Here is a 24,925-nt window from a genome sequence, read left to right as displayed (position 1 = left end):
GTTCATTGACCACAAGAACATTTTTGCTACCAAAAAAAGCTAACAGTCACTGGGATACTGCTTCAAAGCACACCACCCCATGTACAAGCTCTCAAAAGGTCCACAGTTGTTCTCACTGTAACTCACAGAACTTGAAATAGCTTCTCATGGTCTGACAACCAAAACACAGATACTGAGGAACTGCATACAAGATCTTTTACATTCCTGTCACAGAACAGTGAAGTTTCTTAAATATTTTATTCCCTTCTTCCTTGCTTTAAATCTGAATTCTCTCCTCTCCTGCTTCAGTTAGTATATATATTGTTCATTGATATGCCCCTTCCTTTACCCCAGTTGTTTCTCTGCACAATTGATTAACCTCTGCATCTTGCTGGCTCGAAGAAATATTTTCTTTTTACCCATTCTCATCTTTGTCCTTAAACAGATCAACACAAACTACCTTCCTGTCGAGAAGATCACATGAAAGCAATTGCTCTCAAATACAACGTGAGATGTATGCTCTTTTATCCCCAGAAACAGACCTCTGTTTCAGTGATATCATAGAATCATAAAATGACCTGGATTGATAGGGACCATAATGATCATCAAGTTTCAACCCCCCTGCTATGTGCAGGGTCACCAACCACCAGACCAGGCTGCCCAGAGCCACATCCAGCCTGGCCTTGAATGCCTCCAGGGATGGGGCATCCACAATCTTCTCGGGCAATCTGTTCCAGTGCATCACCACCCTCTGTGTGAAAAACTTCTTCCTAATATCTAACCTAAACCTCTCCTGTATCAGATTAAAACCATTCCTCCTTGTCCTATTAGTATCCACCTTTGAAAGCAGCCATTCCCCCTCCTGTTTATACACTCCCTTCAAGTACAGGAAGGCCACAATGAGGTCTGCCTTGAGCCTTCTCTTCTCCAACCTAATCAAGCCCAGTTCCCTCAACCTTTCATAGGAGAGGTGCTCCAGCCCTATGAACATCTTACTGGCCCTCCTCAGGATGCACTCCAAGAGTTTCACGTCCTTCTTGTTCTGGGTGCCCCAGGCCTGGACACAGTGCTCCAGATGGGTCCTCACAAGTGCTGAGTAGAGGGGAACAATCACCTCCCTCTCCCTGCTGGCCACCCCTCTTTTAATGCAGCTGAGAACATAGTCAGTCCTCCAGGCTGTAAGCACACACTGCTGGCTCATATCCAGAAGACTGCCTCAAGCCTGTTTTGATATCCCCCTGCAGTACCCCATTTCCCGAGCCACCCCCTCCCTCTGTTGTCATCTCACTTTGCTCTCTTCCATCAGTCCATCTTTCCTTGGACTCTCCTGTCACTGGTAGAGCTGCTGCTGACACTTCACTTCATGTACCACTAGGAACTTCAGATGCAACAAGCACACCAGGGTGAGATTCATAAGCAGCAATTTTACTGAGAACAACCCAAAAGCTCCCCCATTTCTGAAGTTCTTATGCTGTATTCAACTGCTATATTTATGCTTTTTCTCTTTACTCCAGACTTGCTCTGAAGTCTTCTCTCTTCTTCAGTGTTCTTCCCTAAGCTATTCCTACTCAATCCAAACCCCTTGCTTCCCACTGTAAAGCACCCATCCCAATACTTTTGTGCACAGTCCACAAGCACTGTGGGATGAAAGCAGATTTTCAACAGTGACAGGATGCCTCTCTCCCATTTCTCATCCACTAACCCATGACAAAGAAGGAAATGTTGCTTTTTCATCCTGCTACATACACCTTTACATATCACCGCATATCTTCTTTTTTTAAAAAAAAAAAGTACAGGCTGTTATCAGGAATAAAAATATTATTTTCTCATATAGACAGTCTTGAGAAATCAGAAGAAATGATCATGCCAGAAAAAAATTGAGGATGAGGCCATTTATTCTGCTTCATTTGATTTCTTGTGGACTTTTTTTTTTCCCCCGTTTTCTTTCACTGGGTAGGACAGCTAAACTTCAACATCTTTTTAAACATATTTTTTGTAAAAACAACAGACAAAATCACATGCTTGCATCTTTTGTGTTTGCAAATCAAGGAAAAGAAGCTGACCAAAAGAACAGACTTTGACAGAAAATATAAAAGGTCATTGTATATATCAGAAAGAGTAAAGCACAAGCTCCCAGACAGGTTCTGCTTTCTTGTTAACCCAGCAGCAAGTCTCAAGTTAAATACTGTAATCATGCCAGTCATTAGTTACTGCTCAGCCTCCTGTCTCCAGCCCGGAAATTAGTCTGCTAGGAGCCCAGATAGCTGAACAAGCAGTCACGTTTTATCATATAACTGAGTTTGGGAGGCCAATCTGAAGGAGAGCTACATATGTTCTATATTAGGAAGAAAATATCTATTTTAAAGGAACTTAATTTACAGAACAATAAGAATTATGCATTCAAAACACAGTAACGTAAACAAAACCAACAAGACAAAATCCCTTATAACTCTGATAAGATTATGAGAACTTCCCTTGCTAATCACAAACTAAATTTTAGATAAGGAGTAATGAACTGTTGCTAAAATCAGTTTAAAATTAAAGTATAGAGGCTTTTTTTTTTTTTTTTAACTGCAAAGCATAATGAAACTTCTACAAACAGATAAAGAAATCATTCACTTCTGCATTTTGTTGTAAATTACGAAGTTCTTATTAGGTTAAAAATCTAAACTATAAATTACTGTTGGAGAGAATAAAGATTTAAGGTATCCTTTACTTTTTTGTGTGTGTGTGTGTAATTCAGCTCACATAAATTAGAAGTATTGCATTGTTAATAGTCACTGTCAGTATGTATTACAGAAATCATCTTTCTTTTACCAAACCAAAAGTACAATAAGTTACTAGCTTCTTCTTCGGAAAATTTTGTCTTGCCATTTACACTTGGAAATACGACAGAATTTTCTGAAAGTCAGCAAAGCATGCTATGCCAATAAACTCTAAAATCCAGCATCTTCAGAGATGCTCTATCCTACTTAAGTCTACAATTTGCAAGCCAGCGGAACGGATGAAAAGGAAAGACAATGTATTTATGTCTAATAAATGACCAACAGCAACCAATGTGTTTACATACATTCAAGTTAGTTGTCACCCTCATAATAAAGAATATAAGTTCTTTGCATGTTTTTGATGGGTTAAATATTGTGCATTGAGCCACTTCCACAATTACAACCTCAGGTAGCTATGAAAAAACAGAGAAACTATTTATTTTAGAGAAATTAATCCCTCCCTATAGGTACATCATACTCTGCTTACCCTTAACAAGCACAGTAGTATCCATGTTGCCTTGCCTACAATTAGCTTTCTCAGTACTTTACAAATGCCTAACATGTTCAAAACACATAGGAAAACTTTGCTACGACACGTTGCACCACAGACTGTCAACTCCTACGACAGTATTTTTTTCCCCACACAGCAAGCATGAATTAGGACTATGTAATGGATGCCATGTAAGAATAACAAAGCCAGAACTTCACAGATTGCGTATACTCCTCTTCATTCATTTGATAGTACTTATGATCCTGATATTGCAAGTGAACAGAGGAAGGCTATGCAACACCAAGAGAAAAGATGAGCAGAAATTTAATTTAGTCCTTTCCACTTCACAGAAGTATATTACATGATATATATTTATATATACATATTAAATATATAATTTACATGTGCTACATTTTGGTGACAGTAGCAGAAGTAAATTTTGCCTACTATCTCTAATTTCAAGCAAGAAGCTTCAGCCTTCTAAATACAACATACTTTCCAACTAAAAAAAGAAAAAAAAAAAAACAGGAAGAAAAGAATCATGGCTTAAATGTCCTAAAACAGTAACATTCTGCACATCATGTTTCAATAGTAAATTGAGGATATGACTTTGAAAGACAGCTAACAGAGATGCCAAAATACAGATATTTACTTCCTTTGTCTGTTGAATTCTACAGTTTTATATTTTCATAATGAACTGTAAGAAAGCAGACTGTAAAGCTAAGCTTTTGTCACAGCAAAAATGAAGTTACAACATCTGTTAGCACAGAAGTCAACCTATTTTGCACATAACCATCCTTAAAAAAGACTAAGCTACTCCCACAGTTAGAGTCTGTCCTGTCTATTAATAAGATTCCACAGGGCTGAAACAAGTTAGATCCTAAGCTAAAAGGAAATTTTAATCATGGGTGACTGATTCTCACAAAAAGAAAGCCTACCAAGTTTTCTGGCATTAAATAAAATATTTCTGAATGCACTCCACACTAATAAAAATTTATTTTCAGTATTATGATTCTACCACATTATTGTCCAGATATAGCTACTACCTATCTATTGAAGGTATCCAAACATTAGCTCCATATGAACTACGGCTCAAACTATAAAGCAAATTCATATTGTCCAACTACTTCATGTTGCTTTGAAAATCCATCCTAAGTTGATAAGATAGGTAGTGTTTCTTTTTGCTAGATGAAACCGTTCATTCTATAAAGACAGATTTCTGAAAACAGTTACAAACACTAACAGAGTTCTTAACAGACATCTTAACAGATGTTTTTGATTTTCCACATAAGAAGGAATTTGCAAGAATTAACTGTAAGGAATGGGCTGGATATAACACAACAGCAAAAACTAAACCAACAGCAGTAAGTGTGAATCTGAGTCTAAGAATGAAAACCATAAGTAATTACAGACAAAGAAACAAATTTGTACTTTACATTTCTCTGTTGCTTGTGACATCTAGTGGGTATAAAAAAACAAACATGGAATAGCAAATACAAATTCCTGTTTTTTCCAGTTTCATTTAAATATTTGTTTTCCAGAAGAACATTATTTTCATTTTCCCAGTCAACAAATGTCAGAAACAGTGTAAATTGCTTTTGCAATTAACATGCAGCTCTTAGTGCCTCACGGTTGAATTTACAACACGGAATTTTATGGCAGAAGCTATTTCTGAACACAGAAAGGCAAGATATTTATGAGCAGACAGCGTAAGTCAAGAGTAATTGCCATCACTGCTTTCAAAATTGAGGTAACTAATATGAAGACAAGAGGGCAGTCTGCTAAAGTCTGCCTGACCTAGCAGAAGCCTTCCATGGTGAGACAGCCATTTGCGAGAAATAGGCTGAATGCACGAACAATAAATAAGGTGAGCAGAAAACTGGTCTGCTTGCTTAAAGAGTTGTGCAAATTGCAGCTGGAGGTCAGAAAGCTAGTGCAGGCCTCAGGGAGCATCACTGGAACCTTAAAGTGTTCATTAACAACTTCGGTGATGGCACAAGAGCACACTTCCAGCAAGCTTGGAGAAGACACCAAACCAGAGGCACCAGCTGATACACTGGAGGAGAGAGTATCTACCCAGAATGACCAGACAGCTTAAAAAATAAAAATAAAAAATGGTCTAGGAGTTATTTCAAAACGTTCAACAAAAGCAGATGAAGTCTCACAACCAGGATGGACAAACTCAATGGAACAATACAGGCTTAGAGGCCAACTGCCAGCAAGGAGGCTCTGAGAAAAGAATTATGGGGGCCCAAGTAGACAAAAACCTTAATATGTATTAGTTGTCCATCCCTGCAGCAGAAAAGGCCAGTTCTATGGGCTGTATCCACATGAGAGAAGCATCCACTCCAGCAGAGGCCCTCTGCCCCTATGTGGCACTTGTTAGACTGCACCAGAGTAACGCATAGTTTTTCACTCTCCAATAGAAGAAAAGATATGGACATATGGAAGGAAGTTCAGGAAAAGGGCACCACACTGATCAGGGAGCTTGAGCATCTGCTCTGTGTGAGCAGGCTGATGGACCAAAGTTTGCGCAGCCTTAACAAGAGGAGGTTTTAAGAAGGGTATATTACTGTCTGAAAGAAGTATAACTACTGCCTTAGGATGCAGAGAAACTGGACACAGATTCTTCCTGGAGTCTCAAAGGACTCAGACAAGAGGCAAAAAACACAAACTGAAACACGCAAAACTCTGATTAGGTATTAATGTAGAAGTTTCCACCATGAGTGTGGTCAAATATTGGAGAGGTTGCACAGGGAAGGTGAAATTTCCAACTCTGTATGTCTTCATACTACAACACTACTGATAGGACACAAACATGAGCAAGCTGTTCAGATTACTAATTGAAGGGTTGGACTAGATGGCCTGGTGGAGGTGTCTTCACATTTACATTATTCTATGATTCTAAGAAGTCTGATTTCGCCCTGAGTGTCTTACCCACTGCTCAAGTAAGAATGTGATGTTACAAGAGTAACTCTAGACTATTTTCTACTGCCACAAATGACCCCATCCTGCTTTTTAATATTAACTATCTGCTGAATGTTTAAAGGAGTAAGGCAACAGTATTTAGAAGCACTTGGGATTTCACAACACTGTTGCTCAGTTCTTCAGAGTCCTTTTTGATGAGAACACCTTTTTGATGAGATATTTGCAAACACACCAACTTAAGGGAGATGAAGAATTACATTTCTGCTAAGATCTTCAGCATCAGCATTGATTATTGATGACAACTTCATTGTAAAAAATGTATGATCTTCATCATTATTTTGGAAAGCGATAACCATTTATATCCACTCTAAAAATCCAGCCCATCCAGCCCAGCAGGACAGTCAATTGGGTTAAGCTTGTAAGTTTGATACACACGAAATAATGTTGAGCAGCAATTCTACATTACTATTTCTCTAGAGTCACCTTTGTTTGAAAATAAAAACATTCCCATTTACTGGAAAGCAAAGAGTTTACATTTCTGAGAGTGCTAACAGATTTAGAGTAAATGGAGATATACAGACCGTGCCTTAATTACTTGTGTGCTAATCACATAGTGTAACACTAAAAACATTTTATTCAGCATCATTAAAACTGACTTTTGTCATAATTTCTATGACCATTACAAAAGAAAGCTAAAGAATTTCTCTATAAAATTTTAAAATAAAGTCCTACATTGATCACCAAATTAACAAAAGCACTTTAACTCCAGCTACTTTTCAATTGTTTTCACAAATGAGAGAAGTTTCTGCCTTCTTACTTTTTCCTGTACAAAAGAATTAACCAGAGCAAGTAACTTTTCAAGATCTCTCCATAAAAGTGTTCTTATAAAAAAAATCATCCTGATCTAGTTACACGTGTGATTCTAATACACAGCAATTTGAGCTGCAATTTGCTCTCATCCTATATCATACAGCTAAGAGAAAAAGATAGCTCATCTTTCAACTATCACAGAAAACAGAATCAACTCAAATTCCTCTCAGCTGTACTGAGCTTTGTATTTACCACATTGAACTGTGGCTATCCAACCACAAGGACACGCTTTCTAAAAGTACAAAGAACAAATGACTTTTGTAAACTTACAAAGTTTGTCAGTCTAAGCTGGCAAACACACTATTCAAAACTTGCACATATAACTGCTCATAACTGCCTTATTTATTTCTTTTACCTCTTTCACACTGAGGGCCAGTAAACCCGTAGACACATGCACAGCGATTAGGTCCAATACACCGTCCTCCATTCTGGCAGCCTTTTTCACAGACAGCTTTAATTAACAAAAAGAAAGAAAGAAAAAAAGCTATGTTAACAACATTTTATGCATGTTATTCAAAAATCATTTTTTTCCCCTCAACTCCTCTAAGTCTCTTTGGACCCAAAGACAAACACTAACAATAATGATTGTTCAGGTCAAATTCCATTAGTACTTACACCTGCTCCATCTTAATTGCAAGCAGCTGTTTAATTAATCTTATTCAGCACAGCTTTTTGGCAGACAAGTTCAGTACACTATTTAAACAGTTGTGCAGCAATAGTCTCTAATCGTAAGAACTTACATCCATCACCAAAGTTAGCAGGTACAAACTTAACTAATTTGCGCACGCATTGAGTTGTGACATTCACTTCCAGCAGCAACAAACCTCTCAGGAAGCAGGGCCTAGGGACTCAGGAGACAGACAATACAGCACTCAGGATTCATAATGCTGGCAGAAGAAGGGAAGCTTGGAGCAAGGGAAAGCAATTACCGGTTTAATTTATCTTTCAGCACCATCAGAAACCAAGTTTTCAAAAGGATCCCTAAAAGAAATAAAACTTTTTTTCTTGGTATGAAAAGAAGGAAAAGGTACTTCTGCAGTTATGGAAGTTCTGCACACTCACTCACACTATTCATCGATGGGGAGAACCAAGAACAAAGCCTCCCTCCAAAGCAATGAAATCTTCCCAGTTTGAAAGAGAGGCAATTCATCAACTAGTTCAGATAATACCATTAACGTTTTTTGATCAATTCTGGCTATTATCTGGGTCACTGCTTCCAGGACATACAGCCATGTTCAAAGTTAGTATACAATCCAAATCAACAAATTTCACCTAAAAGACAGTCCCACTGCCTTTAAGTCATGCGAACAGCAGCAAAGAGGTCCCAGTCCAAAAGTTTCTAGGCCAGGGTTTATAATGTATTTGAGTATCCAGTGTGAAAGGACCTCAGGAACATAGAGGTAATAAACCTTTCAAATCAGAAAAATGCTCTGTATCACAGTGGGGAACCTAACAAGATATTCACTGAAACCAGTCTCAACAGTATGTTCAGGCTTTATGGACTGCTTTAGAGACATCCTTTCGTTTATTTACTCTAAACATGCCTGTCTGAAACTGTTCACATTTGGCTCAGGACTTTAAGATGTGCAGGATGGGGCCACCAACACTCAGAAGTAAATCTGTCACTGAACAAGGGTTATATTGTATTGTTACAACTATTACCTTAAGTTTCTTGGGAGCTTACCCAAGCAGAATTAAAGAGAAAAAAAAAAAAAAAAAAGAAAAAGTCTGCTTGAAAGCACTAAGTCAAAACAGCAAGACAAAAGGATGTTCTCCACGCTACTCAGTCTGACCATTCTTTGCACAGTGGCCTTTATTTGTTTCTATTTCCTTAAGACCTCCAGCAGCTAGCCTCTCAGCTAATAACATCTAGCCTCAGAACATCTTACTTTGAACCCTTAAAATGTCTGCAGTCTCAGTAATTTTTATTGCTTGCTAAATCTGTATAGCCTGTCAATACTGACCTAGGTAGTACTGCGCAAATAATTGACTTTCTACCTTGTCTGCCAACTAAAAGACATCCAAGAGCTTGAACTATATTTTATCTTTTTCCTTAGTCAAAGAGAAAACAGAAAAACTAGCTGTAGCACACCAGTTAAGCACCTCTTCTGAGAAATTTCTTCAAAGAGAATGAAAAATTAATTGACCATATGGTTTGAAAACAAAAACAAAAAACACGCAAATGGAATGCATGCTGTCACCACTCCTAAAGGATTTTTCCAGTCAAAACTGTTTGGTGAATTCAATCCCTAGTTTAAATTTCAGAGATTACAAACGCACTTCAGAAGCGAACTGGCTTCCAGCTACATGCTGTCCCCCCACAACAGCATCACTCTGCTCTGACATTCTGCTCCGTGTCTGCTAAGAGGCTGTTTTCTGTGTTCATATCCTGCCTATAGGAGGATGCCTGGCCCGCAGGGCTGAACCTCAGATGCACCAGGATGGCTACTTACGCTGTCCGCAGTAGACCCCAATGTAGCCCTTCTGGCACTGGCACCGGTCATCAGCGCAGGTACCACCATTCATGCACCTGATGCTGCACTGCTGCGCTGCAGGGGCCGGGACAGACACATGGGCACGAGCATTAATGCCAAACACCACAGCAGGAAGCAAGCACGGATAAAAATAGAGACTTCTGAAAACAGATGTCAACTTCACATTTAAAGGCATGCTCAGGAATTCCTTAATAAAATCCTTTATGTTCAGCTATTGGGAAAGACTTTATTTTAAAAGCATTGATGAAGATACAATGAAGAGAGTTTATGACCATATTTAGCAACTTAGTACTTTTAATTAACTTGATGGCTGCATAATTTTCATTTTTTAGGAAAATGAAAATTTTTTAAGAAAAATGTCAATACCGCACATATTTGCATTAAAACATGTTTATCTATTTAAACACTTTTTTTTTTCATTTTTGTCACTAAGAGTAATAATGCACATACAGAAAATCAGTCTGTGTCAAAAACCTACAGATACTGAAGTCTGCGTTACACATACATATTCAGCAATGAAAAATTATTATAATAATAAATAGATAACAAGAATTATTTAGAATGAAATCTCTAAAGAAAATAAATTCAATAAGTCCTTACTAGATTTCGGTCCACAAGTAGGTGATATTTGTCCACTTGCACAAGTGCACATGTTAGGGCGAGAGCAAAATCCATCACCACAGCTATTTCTGCAGATCGCTGGGGAAGAACAAATTTTAGAAGTCAGTGATTGACAGTAACCTTAACCTCAAATTACAGGAAAAAACTAAAGGTGTGTTAACAGCTTCTCTTTAAAAACAAACGAAGAACAAAACCAGAGTCCCTAATTCATTAGGTCAGCTAATATACGCATAAAAAATAAATGTAAGTTAAATAAAGCAAACTGAATTTTGGAATAACTGGTATTTCTGACAATGTTGGAGGCAAACAGAATGGAACTTGGCATATTCAGACATTGGTCTGACCACTTAATACAAACAGTCAACTCCTTCCCTCATCAGAAATGCCAACCTACTATGCAAATGACATAAAATTATTGGCATTATATATTTTAGACCACAAGGCCTGTAGAAAACTTCAGGAAAAATCCAAGTTTTGGATGAATAAAAACAATATGATCAACGAACTCCAATTTATGGTAAGGCTTCTCTCTTACAATCCCTATTTTAGAAGCATTTTAGGATCTCTCTTTTCTAAGATTGTCTGCCCACGCACAAACCTGTTTTGTGGGAAGCCCATGTTTGAGCATTCCATATTGCGTGGGGTTTCCCTAAATACTGTTTCTGTACTCATATATCCCCACATTTTCATTGTGAAACTAATTTTACACGACTCTCCAGGAAGCCTGACCACAATACATTATGTGTGCACACAGTGCACACCATTGTGCTGTCCTCACCATGCCCCAACTTATTCCTTCTCTCCTCCCCCACCAGCCAACGGAGCTCTACTGCACAAAGAAACCACGAAGCCAGAAAACAGTTAAATTCTAAATCCAAACTTCAAATGGGATCCAAAGGAATTCAACTAAATAATCTGCTGGATTAGCAAATGCACCACAGGAGAGCCTGAGACTTTAAGGTCCAGCCCAGCACAGGAGGATCTCAGAAGTACACATCTCGTAAGAGACACCTTGTAAAGCAAAAAAAAAAAAAAAAAAAAAAAAAAAAACAAGCAAGCATCACGGTGCCTTTGTAGCTATCTCTGGGGTTTTGACAGAACTAAATAACCAGTAAGAACATCTCTCAATCGAAGGACTACAAATGGAACAAATTCCTCATGCAGATAATCTGCCAAGTATATACTGAGTACCTAAAAAAAAAGTCCACGTACATTAAAAAAAGAAATAAGGCCTTTCCCAGAATGCTTGTGCTCCACTTCTGACGTAGGAAAACTTGCATAAATGAGCTCTCTCTCACAAGGAAGCAAACTTTTCTTGCCCCATTTCAGAGTTCAAATATGTTCCGTGCAGAATGTGCATTCCCTCTTTTACCCTTCCTCCTGCCTGGGTCATCATCAGCATACTTGAAAATCACCAGCTACAGTCACCACCTAATTATAGTCAACTCAACTCAACAGTAAGACATTTGCTGCCCTGTGTCACCCTCAGGAGCTGTGCCCAGCTCAGCAACTACAGCAAGAGGGACCACCACCTCCACAAACATTTCCTGCAAGTGTAGAGATCTGCGATCCTTAACTTTCACCCAAAATACAAATTGGAACACGTCACTGCCAGTCTGACAGCTGGCCTGGCAAAGTCATTGACTTTTCAAACATGTTGGAGAGCTGCAATTAAAGTCCAGGAAGTTAAACAGGAGCTAAAAGTTGTTCTTTGTGTGTACAAATTAATGGCAGGTCATAAGTTAGTCTGGATGTGAAGAGACTTGAGACTAAGGTCTGCAAGAGTCTCTGAGAATCACAACTTAAGAGTGACTTACCCAGATTTCTGAAAGCACCTAAATCATTGAATGCCTATGACTGTTGTGGAACTGGGTACCCAGCATTGCGAAAAACCTATTAAGGCCAATGGCATACTGGGCAGCCAGAATCCAATTCTAAAACTCAGTTTTATTTTTAAGTAAGTCAAGACTGAGACTTGGTAAGAGATAATAAATAAGGACTGAACGTTATGAGAAGCTCTTTTTATTCCACAGCTGTACTGACACTAAAAACGCTATGGTTAGCCTTAGATGAACAGTAGTGATCCACGGTGCAGTCAGGTGCAACATTAGCAACGCCAATTCACTCATGTCAAATGAACAGGTACGAACAAGCCCTGCACAACAGGCAGCAGCCAAAGTCACTTTTCAGTGCCACACCAAGGAGCTGGTTTACCTCCCATTCCTCCTAGCTTGGTCCTGGATCTCTGTAGCTCATTTGACAGAGTATTACAAAGATCTCTATTACTTGTGGCAGGGGCAGTGTGTTCTTGAACCTGAATTCTGAACTTGAGCATGATTTTTAGGAAAAATGATGAGAACAGGCTGGAATGAATGGGAACAGCCTCCCATTAAAAAGGATGTATCCAATATCAGCTTTTATCTAATAGACAGAAACTTTGACTTAATTCTGGATTTCCTTTCCAGGCAGACAATGTTTCCTACATGGAGCATCCTGCAGATTTTTATTTTTTTTTTTCTCTGCAAAGCCATGTCAACAGCACATCTGTCAGCACTGTATCTATTATGGCCAGGCAATAATCAGAGTCTATGTGCCTTATAGCTATAAGAATACAACTAAAGAAGAGGATAAGCACTCCAGATGTAAAAAAGTTTTCCCAAGAACTGCAGTTCCAAGCCTTCTTTTTCTGAAACAGGAGTTTCAGAAAACTTGAGATCTCATTTGCTCTCCATCGAACCTTTTGGGCTTCTTTCTTTCCAGTGTTACAGTATAATTTGATTTATGGAAGGCTTTTTTAAATTTTTCCTTCACTGTCTTGTTCTTTTATTTAAAAAAAAAAAAATTAAGTGGAAACATGCCTTTTACAAATGCACCAAAGAAAATACAGCAATTTGCCAGTCTTTCAAGTACAGGATATGTGGACCTGTAAATCGTTTTTTTTTTAACAAAAGGAAAAAACCCAACACAAGGCCAACGACAGATCCAGCCAAATTACAGCAGGAATTCTCTTCTCTCACACTGAATGGAGCAGTAACTCACAGAACAACACTTATTCTTATTATTGCCCCTAGGGCAGTAGAAACTTGAAGTCAAGACACTTACGAACAATGCATTGATTTCCTCCAGGGAGCGTTTTCCATCCAGGGCAGCAGTAGGAATGGAATCTAGAGCCACACACATTTGGCCTGTCACACAGACAAATATGTATAAATGTGTGCACGTACAAAAATGTATACATAACAGTATATATATATATGTATATATATTTAAGTATATATCAATGCAAGCAGAACCCACAGTTTTATGAGCATACGGGAAGAAACAGGTCTGCCAGCGACGTGAAAAACAAAAATGCATAGCTACGACTCAGACTAAGTCCTCCAGAAAGCAATAATGCTTCCCCTACGGTGAGGCGTTCCAAGCCCTTCTATTTCACATTAATAGCACTGGTTAGCGCGAGAGGAGAGGCAGAACAGGCGGCAGGCCACACGCACCCATCCCTGCAGGAACTGCCGAGGGGATGGACGCAGGGCTGAGCACACACGCCTGGCTGCAGAAGCTGCCCGCAGCACCCAGGACAAGAGGGATCGTGAAGACTTAAAAACTAGGTCAGCGAGAAATCCCCTGAAACATTCGGGAAAGCCGCTTTTTGTTGAGTTTCTCAGTACAAACCAACTCATTGTATTTCTGATATCAGCATATACTGATTTCTCAGTATAAACCAACGAAACACAGCGCAAAGCATCGCCAACGCCAAGCTATCCCCCAGAGCTACACGATCCCGGACCGCGGGCCCCATCCCTCCCCGCGGAGCGCGCCCGTACCCGCGGAGCGCCTCCTGCTGTCCCCGCCGGCGGACCCGGCCCGCGGCGGCAGCGCTGCCGGCCCCTTCCTCCCGGTGCGCGACGGCGGCGGCGGGGTAGATGCCGCCCGCTCCTCCCGCAGGGCGGACCCGCGGCGGCGGCTTTTGTTGCCCGGCGGCTCCGTGCGCGCAGAGCGCCAGGCAGCTGAGCCATAGGAAGCAGGGGTGCAGGCGCAGCCACCGCCGTCTGCCCATGCTGCGGCGGCGGCCCCGGAGGGAAGCGGCGGAGGAGCGGCGAGGCGGGGAGAGGGACAGCGCTCCGCAGTTCCTCACGGGGAGGCTTCAGCCGCTGCGGCTCCTTCTTCTCTCCTCTTCCTCCTTCTCCGCAGGTTGCAGCGGGACGCGGTGGTGCCAGCAGCAGGGTCCACGTTGCATCCCCCCTCCTCTCTCTCCAAAGAGGGGGGGAAAGGAAAAATAATTAAAAAGAAGAAAAAAAAAAAAAAAAAGATGGGTTTGAACTTCCACTCCCCTCCCTCAGAAAAAAAAAAAAAGAGAGAGAAAAAAATCCAACGGAACGGAACCAAGCTAAATCTAAATGTCCCTAGTAAAAACAGCAATAAGATAATAATTAACCGAGTCCAAAGAAAGAAGTGTGCAGAATGGGCTGCGAGGAGCGCACAGCTCGCTGCCAGGCACAAGGGGCGGTTTTACAGCTGGCTGCGGTGCGGGGGAAGCGGGGAGGCGGGGGCGGGACGGTTCCTTACGGCCGGTACTGAGGCGACCGCGGGGGAAGGGGCGAACACGGCCCCGGGCGGGGGCCGGGCCGGGCCGGGCCGAGCTGAGGGGAGCGGGGCCGAGGGGGAGCGGGCGCACACGTGGGGCGGGGGCCGGAGGAGGGGGCGGCAGGGGCGGGGAGCAGGTAGGGCCGGCCCCGGGGATAGCTCCGCTCTCTGCGGCCGGGTGTGGGGCGGCGGCGCCGCGAAGCGGAGGAGTGTGCGGGGTACCGGGGCGATCCGGCCCGGGCGGAGGAGCGCCGGTCGGAGGCTGGCGCCGAGTTGGGTGCTGGGAGCTTGCGGGAGCCGCTTTCCTCTGAGCGCCTCCTGCACGAGCGGTGTCGGCAGGTTGGCAAGGCTCTTCAGAGCGCCCTGGAAAACGCGAGGTTTCCATCGGATGTTTCATAAAGTTCACACCCTTCAAGTCCTCCTTGTTCTCCTTTCACCGTTTCTGCCTATACAGGCGTCTTCAAACCAATGCAGACAAACGCGTGGCTACTCTTCTCGTTACTTTTGTAGGTCGTGCATGTAGGTGTGTGGGACAGCCAGGCACCAGCGCAGCCGAACAGAAGCAATACAATCACCTCCTTGCTGGAAGTCCCCAGCTGGTTCTTCTGATAGCCGTGGGATGTGCTCTGATTCTCTTACCATCGCTTCAAATTACAGCTATAGGGATGAGCATCTCACTGTGCAGTGACTACTGCAGCAACCACAAAATCACTTATTTACTTTCAAAGCAAAACAAACAAAACGGCGGGTGCCTTCAGGTCTGAGTGCGTGTTATCTGGCACTTCTAATTCTGGAATGAGAGGCAGGAACCATGCTTCGTTATCTCTGAAATAAAGCTTCCAGCTTAGAGGTTGCAAAGCCATCCCCTCATTCAAGTCACTGTGCTGCTTTGATAGCCATGACTTTAAGTGTGGCTCCAATCAGATCTACATTCCAATTGATCAGGAGTCCCGGGAATCCTTCTTTTTTAAAAAAAAAAAAAAAAAAAAAAGTTTGGAAGAGTATCAAAAGTAAACTTGCTGATGAGAATCTGAATCTTTAAAAGTAACGCTTTGAGAAATTAACGAAAAGAACAAGTTAATGAAAACAGCTGGAAAGAAGAGATCAGGAACCTCAGGAATATAATGAGGTTTGGAATTTCCTCAGATTTGAAGATGCTAAACCTGACGTGAATGAGGTGCTCCAAACAAAGGCACTGAGAGGATTCCAGCAGGTGAATAAATATCTCAAGAAAAATTGCAAATAGGCAGGTAGCCTCCAAAGAATAAAAACAAAAGGGCTGATCTGAGATAAGCTTAGGGCCTTGGATATTAGGAAGCACAGAGATAAATAAATAATTCCCAGTAGATAAACAGAGCTAGATATTGAAAGGAATGGCAAAAGAAAAAAGTTTAAAAAAGAAATAACAATGACAGTGAAGGATGACCGCAGAAGGAACCAGATACGCAGTGAAGATTCAGGGAAAAAAAATTAGTTATGGTTCAAATCCAAGAGATATAAACTTTGAATTAGTTTTTAACATGAAACTGTAGATAGTGAACACAACAAAAGCAGCTTGCCACAACTGATATGCACATAACTGATATGCCCCATCCCTGGAGGCATTCAAGGCCAGGCTGGATGTGGCTCTGGGCAGCCTGATCTGGTGGTTGGCAACCCTGCACATAGCAGGGGGGTTGAAACTAAATGATCATTATGGTCCCTATCAACCCAGGCCATTCTATGATAAGGCTCAGAGACTCTGATGCACTGAAGCTAGAAGAGAGCTAGGCAGCATCTCTCTAGAATTTTGAAAGGGTGTAGTACACAAGACTATACAGCATTCAAAAGTAAGGAATATTAATTCCTTAGGAGTATGATATAAAAAATTCATATAAATACGTGTTCAAGTGATATACTTATCAAGAAAGATATTTTTTTATTAGAAAGAGAAACATTACTACATTTTATAGGTACGACACTAGACAAAGATTAGAAAAATTTGAAGAGCTGCACAAAAAAAAGATGGACAAAGGAAAAGAATCACTGGTAAACTGTGGGTTCTTTAGCCAGTAGCACTTCTGGAAGAAAGGAATGAAGGGAAAAGACAGGAAAGATGGAGAGAAAGAATGGAAAAAGGGAAGAAGGAAGAAAGAAGGGGGGAGGGGAGGGGAGGAGAAGGGGAGGGGAGGCAAAGGGGAAGGAAGGGGAGGCGAAGGGGAGGTGTCGGAGAAAGGAAGGGAAGGGAAGGGAAGGGAAGGGAAGGGAAGGGAAGGAAGGGAAGGGAAGGGAAGGGAGGGAAGGGAAGGGAAGGGAAGGGAAGGGAAGGGAAGGGAAGGGAAGGGAAGGGAAGGAAGGGAAGGGAAGGGAAGGGAAGGGAAGGGAAGGGAAGGGAAGGGAAGGGAAGGGAAGGGAAGGGAAGGGAAGGGAAGGAAGGGAAGAGGGAAGGGAAAAAACTAGATTACTAGTTGGGAAAACTGTCATAAGCTTTGTCTGCCAACTGTTAATAAGCATGTGAATTTGATGAGATTTCTTCCCATCCCATTTGGTAGCTGTTGTAAATGGAAGATGCCTTGATGCATAGATGTCAAGTGGTCTATGCAGAAGGACAAATTGCTCTAGCTGAAGTTCCATTTCTAGTCTGACCAATTCTAATAAGAATAGTTCAGTGTTATATGTAGTGGATATTCATGAAGCATATAACTGTACATTTCTGTACAGAAAATATTCACTGAGAAAAACCTTCTATTTTATTGCAGATTATTTTAGAATGGGCATTTTTCCCATGTAGTTGACTTTTTATTTTCCAAACAGGGGTGAGAGTTATTTTTAAGTAAAGGCATCCTACTATTTTGACATTTGGAAACAAAGATAAAGTATGGGCTGTTACACTATCACTTTCCTAAAGCAGAATCCAAGTAAACTCTCAGCTGTAAATATTTTATGTTAGGACGTCTTTGGATGTCTTTCAGTGGCAACAGTTCACTGACAGTTAAAATCATTCTCACCAATGCCTTGCTCTGAAATTGTCAGAGGCTGCCAACAGTAACAGTACCAGTATTAAAAGCACAGACGACAACAGGCATGTCAGGACTGAAAAAAAATATAAAAACTTAAACAAAACATTTTTTTCTTCCTAATGTTGTTATTCACGTGCTATGGATTTGACATTTATCATCACTGAGAGGATTTTCTTGTTCCACAAAATACAAGTTCTTGCTAAATACGAGCATCCTTTCAATATTATTTCAACATTACTTGTGACAGGAGTACAAATACTCTCACCTTATTTCTTGCCACGACTCTTTTGGAGCATTCAAAATACAAACATCTTCTAGATGTGGCAGAAAGCATTTGAAAAAAGGAAAACACTGGAAAAGGGTAAATTGCGTTGGATGGAATACCTGTGAAATGCAGTCTGTTCTTTCCTCTTTTTATTGGATGTTTTCTCTTTTAATAAAACAATCTGTGAAATATTTATTGATTCCCAATAACCTCTAGGTTCCCAGGCAGTCTTTCATGTGCTTACTACTAAAAAATTTTTCCAATGCAAATCCTACTTTCTTCATTTTAAAGACCTCTCCCCCAGTTCAGTTTTTATTTCCAGAATCTTCTTACCTTCTATGTTCTTGGATAATATCATCCCATTTTTGTGTGTGTGTCCATGTCTTTCTTCAGGCTTTCCAGATTTTCATCCGTTCTTGCAATCTTGATTCATTCTGCTGAACTGATCTCATTCACCACATGAGGTTCTCAAAGCTGAAATCAGTTGTCTAGCTGAGACTGTGCCCAAGTTGTTCAGAGAGGAGAGATCTACTTATTTATCTTACAATCTGAGCTCCACAGTGTTTATAAATATCAGAGGATGCCTGTATTTTCCAAATCATGAATGATATTGACTCCTGTTAGCTTATAGTATTCTGCTATACTCCAGTGTTTTTCCACACAGGTGCTACAGAGGCAGCAAAAAACTTCCATTTCAGTTAGGTTGGTTCTAATCTGCAAATCAAATAAATTATCTATTATCTGATCTGAAAGAAAAATAATAAAGAGTAAAGCATCCAGGGCATCAGTCTGAAACATTTAGTACTTGTTACCTCATGGGTGATCAACTATTAATAACTGCTCTAGTTCGTATTTCCTTTAACGTATGATGTACTCATTCTGTGGCAATTTAATTTAGAATAATGTCTTCCCTGCTTAGGAGACTGTCAGTTGAGTCGGTTTCAAAAGCATTGCTGAAACAATATAGATTTTCCTATCCATCTACTCTGTTAGTTGTCACATAAAATCTGTATGGAACTTGCTTGTTCTTGAGAAGTTTCACTTTTTTCTGATGTTATTTTTCTCTCATAGAAACTCATTCATAGTTGAATTGTTTTTTATTGCTTTTTTTTTCAGGAAGCCAGGGAGTTGGACAAGTTGGCCTAATTTCCTTTTTTCCTTTTTTTAAGTTTGCCCACAGTTTAGTCACAATGAATAAACACTGATGAGCAAGATGAGAGAAAACTGATTAATTTCAACTCTAAATTTGTTCTCAGTCAAAAGAAATTAGTAAGTAGTTATGATCTCTTCTGTGCCTGTACTTTGTAAAATTTCCATGCAATTGGAGCATGTTACGATGATTTAAAGTTCTATTCCTGATTCATATTTTTTGTTAATTCACTTTAAGTTGTGCTGCAGTTAAGACCCCAGGTACTACTCCTCAACAAAAAATCCTTCACATACGCAGAGTCCTGCAGACCTGCATGTTTCACTATCTGTAGAATTCAAAATAATTCTAGCAATGGTTTCAAAGCAAAGTTTTCACAACAGATTTTAAAAAATGTATACATGTAGTGTGTGTTAAGGAGGTGTATTGAAAAGACGAGGTGAAAAAATTATATGAGGCTAAAAGAACCAGAAAGAAATTTAAAAGAGAAAACTGAAAAAGAAAACTGAAAAAACTGAAAAAGGAAAGGAAAGGAAAGGAAAGGAAAGGAAAGGAAAGGAAAGGAAAGGAAAGGAAAGGAAAGGAAAGGAAAAGGAAAGGAAAGGAAAGGAAAGGAAAGGAAAGGAAAGGAAAGGAAAGGAAAGGAAAGGAAAGGAAAGGAAAGGAAAGGAAAGGAAAGGAAAGGAAAGGAAAGGAAAGGAAAGGAAAAGGAAAGGAAAGGAAAGAAAGGAAAAAAGGAAAGGAAAGGAAAGGAAAGGAAAGGAAAGGAAAGGAAAGGAAAGGAAAGGAAAGGAAAGGAAAGGAAAGGAAAGGAAAGGAAAGGAAAGGAAAGGAAAGGAAAGGAAAGGAAAGGAAAGGAAAGGAAAGGAAAGGAAAGGAAAGGAAAGGAAAGGAAAGGAAAGGAAAGGAAAGGAAAGGAAAGGAAAACGAAACGGAAAGGAAAAGAAAAGAAAAGAAAAGAAAAGAAAAGAAAAGAAAAGAAAAGAAAAGAAAAGAAAAGAAAAGAAAAGAAAAGAAAAGAAAAGAAAAGAAAAGAAAAGAAAAGAAAAGAAAAGAAAAGAAAAGAAAAGAAAAGAAAAGAGAAAAGACAATCAGTCTTGATTAACGAAATCCTTTATGAGGGAAATTTTCCATGCATTTACACAAAAAATATTTCAATGATACAAAGCTATACAAGGACATCTTCCATCTGAATGAATAACTCTTGAGTAAATTAGTAATACATTTAAATTGGTAACTATTTTAAGTTTTTGATGCAAATGAAAACACAAACAGGGCAGATTATCTTAGTATATCCTTCCAGGACTCATTTGATTATTTTACCTGTAACATGCCATACTATTTGGTTCGGTTGTTTGTTTTAGCATGGAAGGGTAGGGTGGATCACTCCACTGATTTTTCTTCTTTTTAAGTGAGAAAAACAAAAGTGAAATGTTCCTAGTTTAGACTTCTACTAGAAACGAGATCCTACATAAAATTCCAGATTTAACATCAAATGGTAGAAGGTAATAAAGAAAAATAAAAAATAAGCAGCTCTTTTTTTCCCCCAAGGTGCAGAAAAGGCTAGTCAGATTTTATGTGCAAGAATCAGCAGTAAAATAACTCCGGTGCCTATTTTAAAAGAAGTCAAATTAAATAAAATAGAAAACACAACTGAGATTCTTGGATATTCTGTTGTTCCTTTGATAAAAGTGTGAAGCTGGTGTAGTTCTTCCCAGATTTCAGGAGTAGGTCTATATTTGTAATTATTTTGATTTGTCTTTGTTCTAGAAACTCTACCCTCGGGAGTCTGTAGGTGGAGCACATGAAAGGGCTCAATTATTCAGGAGAAATTTAATCCAGTACTAAACCACAGACTATGTGGTTTTAATTACTTAAATACATTAATAATTTTATGGCTGTATGCTTTTAAATGGTTATTCTTTTATAGGTGCCTCTGAGCGTTATTTTCTGACCCAGCTTCTCATTAACAACATCTTATAAAATGGAGGATTCTAATATCGTGAATCTCACTGAGATGACACCATGTATTCACAGCCACATTCTACCTGTTTACCTTCGTGAAAGCATGTGTACTGTTTGTTACTAACAGCATCTCCACAGTTACTCTGTGCTCTGAAGCAGTTTTCTTTGTCTAAACCAGTCAGTGTTGCCAGGAGTTGCAGCTACACACATGTAAGCACTGCACCACGAATCAGGAACCTGAAATAAAAACATACTGTGTCAACCCCAAATCCCTTCAAAGCTTCAGTCCTTCTGCGTGCTCATAGGGAGATCAAGCTTTAAAAGAAGGAATGAATTGGGTGAATATTGAAGTGTGGCAGCAAAATGGTGGAGTTTGTGCTATCTGCCGCTCTGCCTGCATCACTGTTTGAAGCCCACGTTCCCTCTCTTCAATAAATATCATTGCATCTGTGGAATCACAAAAGTAAAGTGATCTTGGCAGCAGTCCTAAGAGTCTCTTGTAAGCCCCATGCTATGCAGCAGTGTTATCTAAACAGAAATGACTCTTAACAAGGAATCAATGAAGTCAGGTTTTTTTGTTGCATTTATTTTGTTTTCCCTTATGTGTTAGACATGAGGTCATCGTTTCTGCATACTAGAGTCAATTTTTACTTTATTTTTACCAGAATAAAATAGCTTCATGGAAAAATAAATATAGATAGACTTCGATTTATGCATTCTGTAAGATAAAAATGTAATGTTGTTAAATTGTTGTCATGGCAGTTCCTTTATTTAGGCCAACAAATTAAATTCAAATTAAATGCCAATGAAAAACAAAACTGGAAATTTTCACTCACCTGCAAATTTTAAGTAGGCAGATGCCACATTTATATACAGTTCAAATCAGTATAATCTTGATGTATGAAACTTTGATTCACATACCAGTGCAAGTGTCATAAGAAAGTTGGTAGTCACCAAAAAAGCCTGTAAACTTGCATACAAAAATTTTGAAACTTAAGAGATAGTCTGAAATTCATCTACAATGGCTATAAATACAAGTACATAGTATATAGTTAGCTAAGAACAGCTTCTTAAACAGATACCTAAAGATGTAAGGGATAAAAGATACTATGGAACTGTCAGCTTTCATTTTTATATTTTTATTTTTTTTTCTTCAAAAATATAACTTCAGTCTTTTTAATTATTGGACCCTAAGGTACAATCAGTCCTGGTGTTTTCTATTATGTAAAACAAATCTGGACTCACGATTACAGACTCTAGCTTTGCAGTCACATGAATCTCAATGTATTAAGAGAGAGAAGCCATGCTAATTCCATACAGATGTGCTGTTGCATTCCTGTAAATTTTCAGACTGAAAAGGAAATGCTAGTTACACCCCTTTCCTCTACAGCCTACGGTAGAACATTTCACAGATTGCATATGTGTTTTGCGTTTGAAGAAAAACAGTCATAGATCTCTCTGACCAAATACTCCTGTTTTTAACTTGTCGCTGACATTTTAAAATCAAAAGTCTGTGTTTGCCAATTTGTGTGTCATATCTGTGACATATATATTTTTAAACAATCTAGGAATCCTAGCCCTTGGGCCTCAGGTTATTTTTCAACATGCACACAAAATTTGAACAGTTATGTTCTCGTAGACATTCACCGTTACTGGGAAAGAAAGAATGCTTTATGTTTATTTGTGTACAAACATACAAATACATACTTTTATTTTTATTGTCAATTTCACAGACAGAACTAAGAAGACTGAGCGAAGAAAATGCTAATAATTCTTACATTAGCCTTAAAAGTGTTTTGCACAGAGTAAGAACAAAGACTTGTAAGACTACCACGTAGGAGCTTTTCAAACCAGTTGCTAAAACTAAGCCACATTTTCCACCGATTTCTACTGGCAGAGATATTAAGGAGACTTTCAGTGGTGGAAAATATGTGTGAATGTGACAGTAGAAAACATCTAATATCTATCTTCCCAGCCTGAGAAAACTGATAGACCCCTCCACGGAGAGAAGTGACTGAAATAATAGAATGGCAGAATATGCTGAGTTGGGTGAACCTGGCACAAACTTTTCCAATTGAAAAGTCATCTTTGACCATCACATTCCAGTTTTGAAAGGAGGCAGATTTCAGCATAGTCTCTTTGTTCAAAGTATTCATTCTTCATGCTGAGACCTGGATCTGGATAGTGATGTCTATACTTCAGAAACAGAATCACAGAATCACAGAATTGTAGGGGTTGGAAGGGACCTCTAGAGATCATCGAGACCAACCCCCCTGCCAAAGCAGGTTCCCTACACCAGGTCGCACAGGTAGGCGTCCAGGCGAGACTTGAATATCTCCAGAGAAGGAGACTCCACAACCTCCCTGGGCAGCCTGTTCCAGTGCTCCGTCACCCTCACCGTGAAGAAGTTCTTACGCACATTCGTGCGAAACTTCCTGTGCTGCAGCTTATTTCCGTTTCCCCTCGTCCTGTCTCCACGTACCACTGAAAAGAGACTGGCCTCACCACTATGGCCGCCACACCTCAGATATTTATAAACCTGGATCAGGTCCCCTCTCAGTCTTCTTTTCTCAAGGCTAAACAGACCCAGTTTACTTAGCCTTTCTTCATAGGGGAGATGCTCCAGGCCCTTCACCATCTTTGTGGCCCTCCACTGGACTCTTTCCAAGAGATCCCTGTCTTTTTTGTACTGGGGAGCCCAGAACTGGACACAGTACTCCAGATGAGGCCTCACCAGGGCAGAGTAGAGGGGGAGGATCACCCCCCTCGACCTGCTGGACACGCTCTTCTTAATGCACCCCAGAATGCCATTGGCCTTTTTGGCCACGAGGGCACACTGCTGGCTCATGGCCAACCTGTCGTCCACCAGGACGCCCAGGTCCCTCTCTGCAGAGCTCCTCTCCAGCAGCTCATCCCCCAGCCTGTATTGGTGCATGCAATTATTCCTCCCTAGGTGTAAGACCCTACACTTGCTTTTGTTGAACCTCATCTGGTTTCTTACTGCCCAGCTCTCCAGCCTGTCCAGGTCTCGCTGAATGGCAGCACAGCCTTCAGGCGTGTCAGCCAATCCTCCCAACTTCGTATCATCAGCAAACTTGCTGAGGGTGGCCACTATCCCCTCATCAAGGTCATTGATGAAGATGTTGAACAAGACCGGACCCAGCACAGACCCCTGGGGGACACCACTGGTTACAGGTCTCCAGCCAGACTCTGCACCACCAACGACGACCCTCTGCGCTCTGCCAGTCAGCCAGTTCTCAACCCACCTCACTGTCCACTCATCTATCCCACACTTCCTCAGCTTTGTTATAAGGATGTCGTGGGAGACAGTATCAAACGCCTTTCTAAAATCAAGGTAGATTACATCTACCGCTCTTCCCCCATCCACCCAGCATGTGACAGCATCATAGAAGGCCACCAAGTTGGTCGAGCACGACCTCCCCTTGGTGAACCCATGCTGACTACTCCTGATAACCTCCTTTTCTCCCAGTTGTCTGGAGATGGTATCCAGCACAAGCTGTTCCATCACCTTTCCAGGGACGGAGGTGAGGCTGACAGGCCTATAATTACCCGGATCTTCCTTCTTGCCCTTTTTGAAGACCGGAGTGACATTGGCTATCCTCCAGTCTTCAGGGACCTCCCCTGTTGTCCAGGCCCTCTCAAAAATGATGGAGAGCGGTTCGGCAATGACCTCCGCCAGCTCCCTCAGCACACGTGGATGCACCCCATCAGGTCCCATGGACTTGTGGACCTTAGTACTGCCTAGGCGCTCACGCACGTCCTCTTTCCTGACTAAAGGGAAGTCTCCCATTCCCCA

General features: G+C 40.6%; 1 protein-coding gene across 1 annotated transcript in view; it reads right to left on the bottom strand.

Annotated features, from left to right (window-relative positions):
• The window catches only part of FBN2 (fibrillin 2), a 167,873-nt gene extending 153,191 nt beyond the window's left edge, over window positions 1-14,682 (bottom strand). Inside the window, exons 1-5 of the mRNA XM_085213340.1 lie at window positions 13,973-14,682; window positions 13,251-13,333; window positions 10,128-10,226; window positions 9,486-9,581; window positions 7,388-7,483 (exon numbers count right to left, since the gene is read on the bottom strand). Of these exons, the coding sequence (XP_085069466.1) occupies window positions 7,388-7,483; window positions 9,486-9,581; window positions 10,128-10,226; window positions 13,251-13,333; window positions 13,973-14,205 (607 nt within the window). The 5' untranslated portion in view covers window positions 14,206-14,682. The remainder of the gene's footprint in view (window positions 1-7,387; window positions 7,484-9,485; window positions 9,582-10,127; window positions 10,227-13,250; window positions 13,334-13,972) is intronic.
• Window positions 14,683-24,925: the final 10,243 nt, after the last annotated feature.

Source organism: Meleagris gallopavo, chromosome Z (assembly GCF_905368555.1).
Source record: "Meleagris gallopavo chromosome Z, MGAL_WU_HG_1.1, whole genome shotgun sequence".
Classification (NCBI taxonomy): domain Eukaryota; kingdom Metazoa; phylum Chordata; class Aves; order Galliformes; family Phasianidae; genus Meleagris; species Meleagris gallopavo.
Note: the sequence above shows the minus strand (reverse complement) of the source record. Positions and strands in the feature narration are given on the sequence as shown.